Below are 14,725 nucleotides of genomic sequence, written 5' to 3'. Positions count from 1 at the left end.
AAAGCACCTGTCTAACTTTTGCAATTCTATTTTATTTTTATTCTAAGACAAAATCAATCCGAACTATTTGGTTATGTACAATAAAGCGAATATAATTCACTGGTTCTAAACTAAATGTCTCATTAGATCCGTGCTCTACCACAGTATTAATAAATTTAAAATTTGTAATTGTAAACTGTTCATTTCAGCATAATATTCCAATTGTATTTGTTTTTTGGTCGCATTTTGGCTAAATTATCGGGTAGTTCAAAGACCCGTAGACACAGGATACAAATTTGCATTTTGTTTTTGTATCAAGATGTTTTGGATCAAAGTTTATTTATTAGGAACTTGCTCAATGAATTGTTTGACAGTGATTATATAAATGAACAAAAATACACATTTAACCTGTTTATAAGAACATAAGGAAACAAAAAGAAAGCAGTTGGAGGTAACTGGTATATTTATTCCTGAAACGTAGAAACCATAAACCTATAGTGTACATGAATAATATTATGGGAGGTTAATATTGAATTTCATGCACACACAAGACTTTACTTAACATTTATTGGAGTTCCCGATAGCTTGTCTTCCAATTTTTCCCAAGGAGTATTTCCTCTAATATGAGTTAGAGGCTTGGTATGTGTGTCCCAAGTCAAATGTGATATATCAAGAGTTTTGTCCTTCCTTGCTTTCTCCACTGCGTTATCTACTACTTGTTTCACTGCTTTGTCAACTGACTGCAAAGACAAGAAAGGATAAAAGTCAGATAAGGACATGGGGTACAGTTTCTTTCATGGAACATAAAGAGCTGAACAAGAGAGAAATGTGGTGTCAGATGGGTGGTAAAATTTATGTGTACACTTATGGAAATTATATGTTTTTATTTACTCTAGGAACATGTTGCATAATAGAACTTCACAAAGCACATGAACAGAAAGAGAAGAGGTCAAAGATGTTAATGTCAGAGCAGAAGTTCCAAACTGTGGCTTTCAATGGTGAAAATGTTACGTTAAAGAAGGGCATTCTTCATTGGAAATACATGGGAGTCTACAATAGCGCCAATTTTTTAGAAATATTGGGTGGGCTGAACTAAATTTTTTTATATCTTTATACAATAATGTATCAAAAATAGGCTGAAAATTTGCCCTAAAATGCCTTTTTTTTTTCCAGAAAATGTAGGCTTTAATGTTTAAAAACCATTTCAGGCCATTTCTGAGAGGAATACATGAATTTTATAGTGGCTGTTTTTTGCTTATTTTTGTCATAAGTGACTATTTCAAAGGTAATTGCTTTTTGAGTGCCTAATCCAGGAAAATAATAAAAATTCAGAATTTGCACCTTATTTCTTTAGGGAGAATTCACATCGAAGAGACATGTGACACAGGAGTTTCACACCAAAGAGACAAGATGCACGCGACACTCTGCAAGCAACACTTATTTCTTTGCTGTTTGCATGCATGATGGTACCGATATAATTCGTGTCATTCTATAGAATGAAGGGATCTGAACCAGTTAATTGATGGGGTGATGTAAACTACTCATCATTCATCCTCTTGATGAGACCACTCGTCATTGACATGACGAGTTATTGCTTGCCATGCGAAAGGTACAAATTACACAAAGGAATTAAACTACTAAAAAGACAATGGACACTCGTTGTGTTTTGTGAACCGTTGAACCTGTATCATGGCTGGGTGTAGGATAATTACCTGTCTAACTGAAGTCTCTTAGCTGAATGAAAATAGCGAAGTCCTCTGTAAGCTTGTCTCCTACTTGTTGACCAGAGCGTTGTAGTACTCCTCACCTACTGACTTGCTGACCACCTTCACTCTCTCCACTCAATCTCCAAAGTCAGTCACCTCCCAGCTTGTCTCACCTCTATATTCCCTGGCCATCGAGCTCTTCCTCGATGCCGAATCGCCGAATCGTGTGTTTAATATAATTGCTACCATGCAAACCGCTGACTCTAAAACCAGAAGTGTTACCTGTTCCTGAATGCTCAGGAGGTTTGCATGGCACAACACAATGCATTGTAAACATGCCTAAGAGGCTTGAGACAGCTGAGAAAAACAAGTGAATGCCCTGGTCAACATGAAGCGTTCAGAGAGACTTAATAAAATAAACATACAATCTTAGGGATTGATACGTTCGCCCCGACAAGGAAAAATTTTCTCCTTTGAAAATTTAAAAGTCAAATCGCAAAGCTTGACATGACTCAGGTTCGCCAATTCCATATATTTTCTTAAAAAACCAAATATACAAAAGAAATCCACCATAACTGTCTGTTGTTTGCCGTATCCCGAAAAAAAAAATTTATTCCCTAAACTTTATAATGAATAATACCCTTAATACTAACAAATTCGTATGTTTATACGATGTAAAAACAATAATATATAATATTATAAGACTAGAAATCACAAAGGTTCGTGTCGTTAAGCGATAAAAACTCTTAATGTACGACATATGTGCGCGTACGTAATGATTATTATGTAGAATTGCTCATCCGCCTGGTCCTAGTCAAGAGTCTGTGATGCCTCGCCAAGCGGTAACTACTCTGTGTCGTCAGCGAGGCAAATGGCTGGCTGGAGCGTCTTCGCAAAACAAAACATAGCTCCCACTGTTTTTTAAGAGTAGAGTCATAAATACACTACAAACCTTGACAAGGGTACACACGTAAGTCTATAAAATGTGAATAGTCACATTCGTCCAAAATAAGCATGTAAATTATTGACATAATATATATATATCTCAATGTTTTGTCTTGTGTTAAAGCCTGTGTAATACGTTGAGCTAACTACGTAGCCAGTGCACTCCTAACATCGTTGAATATATGAACTTGCACGGCTATGTTGCACATTCCAATGTATCATAATACAATATTCAATGCATATAATTGGTTACACTGATAACTATCGCTGGTAAAACATAACTATAGCGTTCAATTTTCTTTTCTACGTTAATCTGTATACTTGTATACATATATATGGCTTGGTGAATACCTTTGTATGTCTGCACACACATAAAAAAAAATAATCTTGCAGTATTTTACCAACTGTCTACTCTGATTGAAAATATCAGAAAATGTCCAATGTGCAATTGTATTTTAACTATGTACCATATTGGTGAAACACAATTAACTGTTTGGAAAAAACATTTGCATAAAACTAAAGCATACTGTCTGCAATGTTTGAAAGTACTGGAGCTATGCTTGTTATAGCTTGCATGTGCAATTGGATATCCATTGTAAAAGCTTCTTCTTAAAACAAAATTATGCACTAATTGATGCACTGGTCAATTAACACCACTGGCGCTTGTCGCTTCCTTGTAGTATAATATAAACTTGAATGCATATAAAACTGGTTCTCATGCATGGCACAAAACTGAAAATGTGTATAAGGGCTATGGAAAAGTATTGTTTCCCATAATGCATGTTAAATAACCAAATAAATACACATGATAGGAGCTCACATGTGTATGTGTAGAAACACTGTAGCACAATTCTGTAATTATTGTTTGTAACCGGAACTGCTGTTTGTAGAATGTATGTTTTCTATGCTTCTTCTTTCTGGATTGCTTGTCGTCTTGACTGCATTGGGGTAATGTAAAAATGTGGTAAATTACCCGTAGAACTTGGGAGATGGGGAAAAGTTGTTGTTTGAACTACAAACAGTGTGGAGGGAAATTTTATCTAGCTCCATCACTAGGTGTTGTTGATAATGTATAGTCCGCTATACTGGGAAATGTATGGTTGACTACATCCTTCCTGTAAAAGGTAGTCTCCGTGTAGTAATAATTAGAAATGTCTGCATGTCTCCCTCAAATTGGTGGTGACGAGTCTCTCCTTGAAATAATACTTAAAATGTCTGCATGTCTCCCTCGTAGAATAGTAATAAGTCTTTCTGCCTGGTAATAGTAGACTGCCTGCGGATGTCCGTCATGAAAAATGCCCATGGATGGTGTAGGCATTGCTTGTCCATGGTGCTCCGTATAGACAGGTTAGGTTAAAAAGGAAAATTTATGACAAAGAAAGGAAATAATGAAGGATAGGAAATGTATAATTCATGTTCATACCAGTACCCAATAGCAACTAATTTCCATTGCCTTTTCTTTAAAATCAAATTAAATTGTCTCATCAAAATAAAATAAATTAAATAAATAGATAAAATAATTGCCATAACTCTTTGAAAATAAATAAGGAAAATTTAAATAAAATATCCAACCGTAATTAAAATATTAATGTCCATGATTAATGTGGTGCCTTAACCTATTAATTATTACTGCGCTGCTCTAAATGAATCTGTTTCGCAAGCTGATGATGCTTAAAAAAATAATATCCTAGGGTTGCGGTTAATAACACATTCCAAATAACAAAAACTAATATAGACATGGGCAAAGGGTTTAGGACTAATTCCTGAAATGAGATGTTCTTACTAATTGATTGATTAAGTTGTTTTAAAGCAAGTTCAAGTGGAGTCCATTTGGGAATAGTGAAATCAGATAAATTCTTGGGAATATTAGGTAGTAACTCAATTTCTTTCATCTTTACTTGTTCGAAAGCTAAAATTCTTGTGTGTAAAATTTGTTGATCCACAATAATCTGCAAAAAATCCTGATAATTAAAAAATAAAGATTGGCCTTCGGTAAGCTGAACTGATCTGTGCGTGTTCAAATTATTATTCAAATTCTGAATAACAATAAATTGACCTGAACCTGATATTAAAATACCATTCCGTGTTCTGATAAACTGAAATAATTTATTGTCAGTAATAGACTTCACTTCAAAATTACAAAATGTAGAATTAATAAACAAAAATAAGTGTTGCAAGCATGTTCTGAATTCTGTTGAAAATTATAAAATGAATTATTATGTTGTGAACCCTTAAAATAAATAAAATTTGTGTTGCGCAAAGCAAGCTATTAGTGTCCTAAGAGGTTGCTTTGACAAGCCTCTAATGGCCTCCTAATAAACAATAGGCCGGGGCGTTACGTTACGAATTGCATTAATCAGTTTATTAGTCACCCGAGAAAAACGTAACAAGAGACATTGTTACATCTAAATCGCATTGTAAAATTTGTGCAAGCTATTGAAACTCGGGAGAGGCATGTTGTGCATGAGAAAACTGAGAAATAATATGCACTGACCTCAAACTGTATACGCTAGACTTTCCAGCCATGATAAAGCGAATACCTAAACACTAGAGAAATGGTTCTCAACCTTCGTGAAACAATGTCCCGGTATTTTCTTTTGAGTCAATGCCCTTAGCCCAAGAATTTTCCTCGTAAATTTTTACAGTATTTAAGATTTTATGCATGAATTAACATGTACTTATGAAATTAAATATTGTTAAATAAATTCTAGCATAATCATAAAGAGTAATAATAGTTTGATTACGTGTGTAGGATTGTTGACAAATTTATAAATGTGGATGAAGAAGTAGTAATGTCGTCTCCTTATAATTAAGTGATACCAGGTTCGATAACCGGTGGAGCTGCCCCCCATGGCAGAGTGGTTTGATTTGATTTGATTTAGTTTATTTTACTTCGCGTTTTGTGCCTCTTGGCTAATTTGCGAAGATGGGGATGAGTGATGAAATGATGAAATTGATGAATGGACATTCACAAACAACCAAGCCCGACCGGGATTCGAACCCGGGACCCTTGGCATCGCAGCGCGATGTGCTAACCACTCGGCCACAGGGTCGGGTAGAGTGGTTAGTACATCGTGGGAATGGATGTTTGTGAATGTCCCTTCATCAATTTCATCATATCGTCACTCAGCCCCATCTTCGCAAATTAGTCCAAAAGTGGCACAAAAATTGAAGTAAAATAAATCAAATCAATCAATCAATCAATCAATAACCGGTGGAGGCACATAGTGGCACAGGTCCCACTCTAAACTGTAGGTTGAGCCCTGATATGTATATTTGTGCATAAAATGGACTTAAAAGAACGAAAACTCACAACTCAAATATGATATTGGGATTATGATAGTTGTCAACCACTTTCAGCAGAACATTTCGCAGCTCAGTATAGTTGATACGAGGGCACGGTATAGGGTCGCGGTTGACGGATCTATTTTGATCTAAAGTGTCTCCATATGCTGGCTTTTTCAAATAATAGCGCTCATGTTGTAATTGGTGAAAACACGGCCTCTTTACTCGATGTTGAAGGCAAATTACAGCCGAAAACTGCATCAAAAAACTTGATAAAGCGAAAAAAACGTTGTGTTTAAATCTTTAAACATTGTACATATTGATACTTTATTATATCAACAAATTTGAGCTTCAAACATGATGCCGGTTGGGCTCTCTTCTAGAGTCTAAATATAGCTTGTTGGAGTAAAGCATTCACTGCGCACAACAAACTCACACGGTATTGAGAAAACGGCACAGTCCGAGAGACACATAAGTGACATGTGCATCTTGCCGTATCTCTTCAGTTCGAAAGGTTGCATTGATTAGTGAGGGTTGGCTTCCAAGCGACTTGTCTCTCGTGTCACTTCGGCGTGAATTCTCCCTTAAAGTCAGCTCGGTGGCTGATCGTGTTAAGTGGTTTACTTACGATTTCACCACCAAAGTTCCCAAGTCCTGACCTGGGCACTCTTTGTGATTGTCCCTTCATAAATTTCATCATCATGATCAGCCAAAAGTACCAGCAATGCTAAATAACCAAAATACAAATACTCGTGTCCTTACGGCAGCAACAGGTGTATCAGCACGATAATACCACTCTTTATATAATAAATAAAAGTTGTTATATGTATCATTCCTTGTGAGCTAATTGTAACGGTTAAATTTTCCCCCATTTACTGTTGATTTTGCTCTGGGTCCAATGAAAAATATACAAGAAGAAACCGAAAGTTACCTATTTAAAATATAGGTACATTCAGTCTCCCATCAAAAACAGAATTTAGTGTAGGATGAATCTGACAGAGGAATTTAACAACAAGCTTACCTTAATTTCTTCTTCAGTGGCAAGGTTAGCTGATGTAATAAGTTTTTGAAATGAAGTAATCGGGTCCTTTGATTCTCTGACACTCTGTATTTCTTCACGAGTACGATAAGATGTGCCAGGATCAGACATTGAATGTCCATAGTAGCGGTAGGTATCAGCTTCTATGATAAGTGGTCCATTCCCAGCTAGTGCATATTCAATAGCATACTTTGTTGCTGCTTGAACTGATAGTATGTCCATTCCATCAACCTAAAACACCAACAATCGCAAAAAGTACTATAGTGGATTAAAGGCCTCTTGTGGGAGGTGTGGATTACCATTTGTCTACTAGATGCTGTATCATTAGATTTAGATGTCATCTCTGGGGACGATTGCTCAGTTTTAGATGTCAGAGGGAGTTTGTCAATTACCTGTGTGCTAATTAATAATTTATTGCCAGTCATCATCACTTATCCTCAACAAGTAGGAAAACAACATAAAATAACTATTTATATTTTTTTATTAGCATCTCTTTTCTATCTCATGACGAGGAGGAATAATGATGAGTGGATGACATAGATGAAAAGACAAACACCCATGCCGGGATTTGAACCCAGTCTCTTTGATAGCAAGATCGTGAAACAATCACTCAACTCTTCTACACAGAGACAGTTTAAAATGTCTAAAACACAATGCATTGAAAATATATTGCTGTATACAGGTACGATTATCAGTTCATCCGACTGCCTTGAAACTTGATTAATGCATCCTGCGACTTGGAACTTTCCCCTTGACTTCACAGTTATTCAGTACAGGTAAAACATACTCTCATCAATAATGAATGGCATCTGGCTTTGAGTTGAAAACAAGCAAGGATGCTGATTTTAATGAACCTCTAAGATGAGAATATTACAATAATAATCAGCAGTGCAAATAGTTTGAATAGTTACTTTTACTGTTCTGGGAAATTTGTAGTCCATATTAGCATTTTCATGTGAGAGGCCCAAGCTGTTTTGATGATGCTTGTAATAATTATTATGCACACATCCTGCGTTTTCCACTTTTATAAATGTATTCTTCCCTAAGCCTTGTGTATAACAATTACACACACCCAGTAGTCACAAAGTAGTTTCATACAGACATTTGTTTTCAAAGGAGATGTATGTAAGAACTATACATGCTCTGCAAGTTGAGTTTGAGTTTAAGAAATCACTATGTGCCTCCACCAGTTATCAAACCCAGGGCCTCTTAATTATAAGGGGATGGCGTTGTCACTACATCAACGGAGAGGCCCAGTAGAGGCAAGTAGTGTATCAATCTGATAAACATCGCCAACTGAATGCTGTATTGTGAAATCTCCGCTATTTGTCGGAGATGAGTTTATGTTTTTACGTTCCTTACATGTTAATGTGTCAAGTTCCAAAGTGACCTATCTGGCTGTCAAGTAGTGTGAGCCATCAACATTAATAAAATGTTTGCACAAATCTTGTAGTGTATACAAGAAATTAGTATTCTGCTGGTGACATAAGGTAAAACAGTAATATCAGACACATTGCAGTTAAACGAACTAAACAAATCCTGGTTCCAGAATATTCATATACCACAAGCAGAGTCTAAAACTTGAGTCGTTAATATGATAACACTAGCTTCTTAATATTTCCTGTTCATACTAACCCAGAGACCTGGAATGTAATCTCCTCTAGTGTAATACTGTGTACTTGCTGCAGCTCTGTTTGCTGCTGTTCCCATTCCATATCGATTGTTTTCACAAACAAAGACAATTGGCAAGTTCCAAAGTTTTGTTATGTTGAAAGTCTCAAAAAGCTGCCCCTGATTGGCTGCACCATCCCCATACAGAGTCAAGCACACAGCATTGTTCTTGCGATACTTGTTAGCAAATGCAATTCCTGCTCCAAGAGGGACCTAAGAATGTAGAAATAAAGCAAGTTATTCTTGTAAAATAATGTGTAAAACTAATTAACCTGTGGTGCGACAGCCCTTGAAGGCCAGGGCTTACCTACAGACTGCCAACCTCACTTCCACATGCCTCAGAAGAGGTGGGCGATCATCCAACTGGTTGTTGGGTGACTTGTGGTCATCATGACAAACCGCCAGTCATTGTTGCAGGTCCTTGGCTCTTGTACCACAGTGTTAGTGTTCTTCATACACACGCACACAATTTAAAAGTAACCTCAATTAGATGTTTTTACATGAGACAGTGGCTAAAGAACTTACAAGATGGGAAAATAAATGTTCACAAAATTTTATAACAATTTACTTCATTGGGAGCAGAATGGTAGTGTCCAAAGTGGAAAAATGTAAAATTGAGGTTCCACTTTCTTGTATTACATTTTTTTATATGCTGGTGTAACATAATTATGATGATAATTTTTGTATTCAACTGCAATAAATAATTGACAAAATAATTTTTAACTGCAGGTTATCCAACAAGTCCTGTCTGTTCCAGGTTTGGTTATGCCCTGAACATGAAGTAGATGCAAATTTGCTTTAAAAATTACATGTTTTTCAAGAAATCTGATATTTTGAATTCTGAAAAATTGCATTCTTGGTTGTGGACGTATTTATAAATATTTAGTTGCATGTTGTAAGAAAATTTATTACACAAATCCAGATGCAGTGGTGGATTAGCATGCTTTTCCAGCAGATGGCATTTTTTCTAGCTCTCGCAACTAGGTTCATAGAACTTCAGCATTAGACATCTCAAGGGGTGATTGCCTACACTCCACCTTCTCCCTTAATCTGTTCATGTCCAGATGACAATACACATAAAAGTGCTCCTGAAAAAGAAAAAAAAAATGTAAAGTGCTCCCTGCCGGTGATCCAAACCTGGTCTTTCGCATTGTAGTCAGATACCCTAACGATTGAGCTACCGCAGCTCATGAAAATGAAGGAGCATGTAATTATTCAAAGCTGAAATTCGGAACGTAAGTACCGAAAGGGTGTAAAAAATAAAGTAAAATAGTTTCGTACCTTTTTTTATTTGCATTGCATTTTACAAACCTTAAACTACTTTTCTACGTAGTTTCCACCATTGTTCAAGCATTTGTCATAGCGTGGCACTAGTTTTTGTATCCCATCATCATAGAACGTTCCCGCCTGTGACGAAAGCCATCCATGCACTGCTGCTTTGACGTCGTCGAAACACTGACCAGCAAGAAACTTCTTCTTCAGATGAAGAAAGAGATGGTAGTCACTTGGTGCCAAGTCAGGGCGGTTGGCAGATGAACAAATTGTTCCCAGCTGAATGACGTGATGAAATTTTGAGTTTGTTGGGCCGTATGCGGACGAGCATTGTCGTGAATCAACACAATGACCTCGCTAAGCATTCTGCGTCTTTTGTTTTGAATTGCATGACGCAGTTGGATTAATGTGTCACAGCAGGCATCTTTGTTGGTGGTCTGTCCTCTAGGCAAGAATTCAACCATTCTTGCATTGAGAAAACAAATCACAGACTGGACATCACAGTCGGCGAGCCGATTGATTTTCTTGAACATTTCAAACCTTCAGAAAACTACGAAGAAAAAGCATGTCCTGCTCCCACGCGTGCCTGTGGCTAACTAAGGGATAAAGGACGTCAGCGAGAACTCACACGGTCGCGACTGCATCTCTACAGTGGCAATATTTGCAAACGGTACTTACTTTACGAATACGCCTCGTACTATGCTTTTGAGAGATATTTTTCAAAAATATACTGTTTCTAAGGCCAGCACCTTACCATGTTCTTACTCTTTTGGTTGCATGAAACATAGGCTACAATATGAGATTAGAAATATCTGTTTTGTGAGATACAGTAAGGGGGTCCCGGGTTCGATACTCGGTGGAGGCACAAGTGGTTCGGATCCCCCTTTAAACTGTAGGTCAAGTCCCGATTAGCCTTACTGTGGACTTAAAACAACAAATCAATCAATTTTGTGAGATATAGCTTACATGTTTATTCTGAATTGCAGTACTAGGATACAAATAAATAATATATTCCACTTACTAATGCACCAACTATGCCATTCCCACCGTAGAAATTTGTCCCGTACATGTGCATGGATCCTCCCTTTCCTTGGGAACAACCACTTTCCTTCCCCATCAACTCGGCTAACACTTGGTGAACAGGCACTCCCATCAAGTGTACCCAACCATGGCAGCGATACGAAGTGATTACTTGGTCTTGCGGACGTAATGCACTGTGAATACCTACTCCAACTGCTTCCTGAAAGGTAAGGTACATATTTTATATTAACAGTAAGGATTGGTTTTTGGTGCATCATACAACTGAAGAGTTTGAAGATTAAGTTGCAATGTTCTGGAGTCTGCATCAACTAGGGAGGCACTTGTTGATTCACCATACATCTGAAGAGGATCTCCCCGATGAAATACTGGTAGCGTCGTTGCCTAGTAATCAAGGGATTCCAGGTTCGATACCTGGTGGAGGCACACAGCATTTTGGATCCCACTTTAAACTGTAGTCCAGTCTGAGCATAAAGTGGACTAAAAGAACTCATACGTCTCAAGAGTTTGAAGATTTAGTTGCAATGTTCTAGAACAGTGGTTCTCAACCTTTATGAGACCATGGCCCGACAAATTCTTTAAGTTGGTGCCCCAATTGCAACAATATTACTCATAAAAACTTTCTAATTTTTAAACTTTATGTATACTAATTAATATGTACCATTGAAATTAAATATTAATAATAATATTATGATATAATTTTAGAGAAATGCATAGTTCCATTATGTCTAAGCTTTTTGACAATATAAAGTTAGGTTTAAATTAGTTGCCAACCACTAGATCTAATGACATATTGTAGTTTCCTCAGGCCCGTATCAATAAATTTATATGGTAAATACTGATTTTCATGGAAATGTACAGTAAAACCTCGTTAATCCGGACTAATGGGGGGGTTTAATGAAAGTCCAGATTAACTGAAATAACCTAAAAGAACAGTAGAAAGTGCATTAAAACTCCGTTTATAGTAACAAAACATGTTTATTATGGTGTATTTAAAGGGCATAGGCCTATATACACTATACAGTACAGTACAAAGTCTGCGGGAAAAAGAATTTCATCAGTGGTTGACTGCCTTTTCTTTGGGAAGTTCTCTTGTTGACTTCTAGCAACATTTAAAACCTTGCATTCCGCTTTTCTTTTTTGCCTTTTGCCTGTCCAGCTTATCGGGGTCCGGATTAACGAGGTTTTGCTGTATTTTGAACACTTAAATGTTCCAATTACTTGGGAAATCAATGACTATATTATTATACTTAAAAAATTGGTCACTATATGATTAATTTAATTTTAATGAAGTTGGTTGGAGGAAAACTGTTTCAGGACCAGGAGAATATCTCGCGGCCTGGTATAATTGGCACCATGGCCCAGTAACAGGCTGTAGCCCAGCAGTTGAAAAACATTTGTTCTAGAGTCTAGAGCCTTCATCAATTAGGGAGACAAATAAAAAAATAAAAAAACTTGTAAAATTGAACAGAAAAGTGAAATGCAGTTGAGTCCTGTTGTCAGAGGAAAAGTGAACAAACATACTTCAATCATATTCCTCACTTACTCAAATCCTCAGCCAAGTTGTGTTAGGCAAACAGCAGAATTCTGCGACTATGGATTTGCCCATTCTCAGCATTGGAAGGGGAAATTGTTATTTGGAGGGGAGGGGGATGTTTGCTCGAACCTTTTGGGTTATCTCTGGAGATTCCCTCATGCTTAACATGATGACAATTGGAGGGATGCTTTGGCATAGATGGCAAAATCATATGGTCATTGTTTTGAGAAGCAACAATGATGATAAGAATAATCCTGCAGTACACAAAGAACATTCTTTATCCCGTGCTTTGCTAAGCCTTGACACTGACAATGGTGAAGGAATGAAACTAATGACATTTTTCATTTTGACATTGAGCATCAAAGGCAGGCCCATGAATGTTGCTTTGTAGCTCAGCAAGGTTCCACACCTTCTGCTGGTGCTGTGATTATCAATGTTCATGTGTGCCAGAGTGTGTAATGGCAACAAGACCAGTGTGCAAATTAACAGGGGAGAGGGGGTGCCGGGATCCCCCCCAAATAATTTTATCCCCGGCAGAAGAAAAAAAATTAAATCCCTGCCAGGGATGTTTTTATCCCCATCAAAGCTTAGTGGTAGAGTTGTCATGTGATGGCAAAACACAGCTTCATGCTCTGGTTCTAATATTGTATTTTAACTTTAACAGTTTTTCAGCAACCACAGACATTTTAATTCTAGAAATTCGAAGTGAAGACGTGGTAGAATGATGATGTGTTCTTCATATAAAAAAAACACTGCAAACTGAGTGTTTCATCTCATTAAAACAAACATATAGAATAAAAATATTAATGTATTTAACAGTCAGAAATAGCAAGAGAAAATTATGTCACACTTACTTGTCCTGAATAGAGGTGGCAAAACCCATAGATAAGTTTTTCTCGATACAATGCAGCAGCAGCAGTTTCCATTTTCCTGATAACCAGCATCTTACGGAGTATCTCCAATGCATCTTCTTTATTCAATGAGACTTTGCTCGGTGGAGGAGCATCCAATTTATGCAGTTTGTATGGCTTAATGAAAGAGATTAACAATACAATGAAATATAAACCTTTACTAGCATTTTCAGACAATATTAATCACTTGGACCTATAAAGATATAACATATCAATCAATTTGAATTTAGTATAAAATATTCTATAAGAGAGAGGGGTTGTTCTGAACTCTCCCATTTTGCACATTGATGCTTAGACAGCTAGCTTAATATTTGAACATTTCGAGTGCTTTTACATCCTCCTTGATTTTCTATCTAATTATTTACATTTCAAACTAGACCAGGTGAACCTTATAGTTTTGAATGGAGGTAATGTTGATAACAAATCTTTTCGCTTTGCTAAGATAAGTTTCCCAACTAGAACTTGCAAACTGAAGGGATGCTTGCTTCATTTTATACATCAAAAGGTCGACAATGATTCTCATTTATTCTTTTACTAATTGATGACTGATTATTAGTTTTTAAGGAGGGCAATAATATCAGAAAAGAACAAGAAAGCAGGGTCAAGAATTAAGTATTGTAAATATAGATTTGAATTGTTAACACTTCATTTACTTTTGTAAGTTGCTGTGGTCACACATACCTTTGTTTCAAATTCAATCTGATCGGAAGAGTTTTTCCGTACCATTAGAAACGAAGATGGCAGAACTTTCTGAAAAGTAAAAAAGTAAAGCAATTTTTTTGTATATTGTATATTTATTTTAATATGTTGAGTTTATAACCAACTACAACACACACACACACTTTCTCCATCTCTGTGCCTGTGTGTGTGTGTTAGGCACACTGAAGCAGGGAAGTTGTAGGTCAGAAAATTCCCCCAACTGTACTGACAAAATAGGGCAATATAATTAATTTGTTCCATATTCTAATCATATTTGCAGAAAAATGTTTTATTTTTTCAGCAATTGAGTCCCTCCTTAAAATTGTGGATGTGTTTATGTATATGTTGTTGTATGTCAGTGATGGCATCAGAAAAAATGAGTGAGGAGGCAAAGGGGATGGGGGGAGATATTTTATGGGGACAGTTACATCTCATATTCTCCTAGATACCATACACATAAAGCATATTTGCGCTAAAAGAGTATCAATGGTGTATGTGTGCGTGTTCCAAGCTGCAGTTACCGTAGTGAGATGTGATTCCTAGTGTGAATGCAGTAAGGATTTTTTCTATATATTGCCCTGCATTAGTAGCTCATCGCTCTTAAGATTTGTTAGATTTTAGGCATTTTATATTTTAGATAAAA

The 14,725-nt window shown here is 36.6% G+C and overlaps 2 protein-coding genes across 2 annotated transcripts in view; one reads left to right on the top strand and one right to left on the bottom strand.

The window, feature by feature from the left end:
• Positions 1-894, top strand: part of LOC145988814 (protein DOP1 homolog) — a 135,237-nt gene extending 134,343 nt beyond the window's left edge. The window contains exon 30 of the mRNA XM_083124017.1: positions 876-894. The gene's annotated coding sequence lies outside the window, so the exon portion shown is untranslated. The remainder of the gene's footprint in view (positions 1-875) is intronic.
• Positions 441-14,124, bottom strand: LOC145988817 (putative pyruvate dehydrogenase E1 component subunit alpha, mitochondrial). Its single transcript, XM_083124024.1, has 6 exons — positions 14,065-14,124; positions 13,327-13,500; positions 10,919-11,137; positions 8,590-8,838; positions 6,937-7,185; positions 441-719 (listed from the first exon to the last, which is right to left on the bottom strand). The coding sequence occupies exons 1-6, from the start codon at positions 14,107-14,109 to the stop codon at positions 534-536; spliced, it is 1,122 nt and encodes a 373-aa protein (XP_082980150.1). The 5' UTR covers positions 14,110-14,124; the 3' UTR covers positions 441-533.
• Between the last annotated feature and the right edge of the window lie 601 nt (positions 14,125-14,725).

This window comes from Lepisma saccharinum, chromosome 6, assembly GCF_977018435.1.
Source record: "Lepisma saccharinum chromosome 6, izLepSacc3.1, whole genome shotgun sequence".
NCBI classification, from domain to species: Eukaryota; Metazoa; Arthropoda; class Insecta; order Zygentoma; family Lepismatidae; genus Lepisma; species Lepisma saccharinum.
This window is presented reverse-complemented; position numbering and strand designations above follow the sequence as displayed.

Coding starts and splice junctions, on each gene's coding strand:
- LOC145988817 (XM_083124024.1), bottom strand. CDS start 14,109: ATGGTACGGAAAAACTCTTCCGATCAGATTGAATTTGAAACAAAG. Junction 8,839..10,918: donor ATGGCATAGTTGGTGCATTA/GTAAGTGGAATA, acceptor CTACATTCTTAG/GTCCCTCTTGGAGCAGGAAT. Junction 7,186..8,589: donor ATTACATTCCAGGTCTCTGG/GTTAGTATGAAC, acceptor TTGGTGTTTTAG/GTTGATGGAATGGACATACT.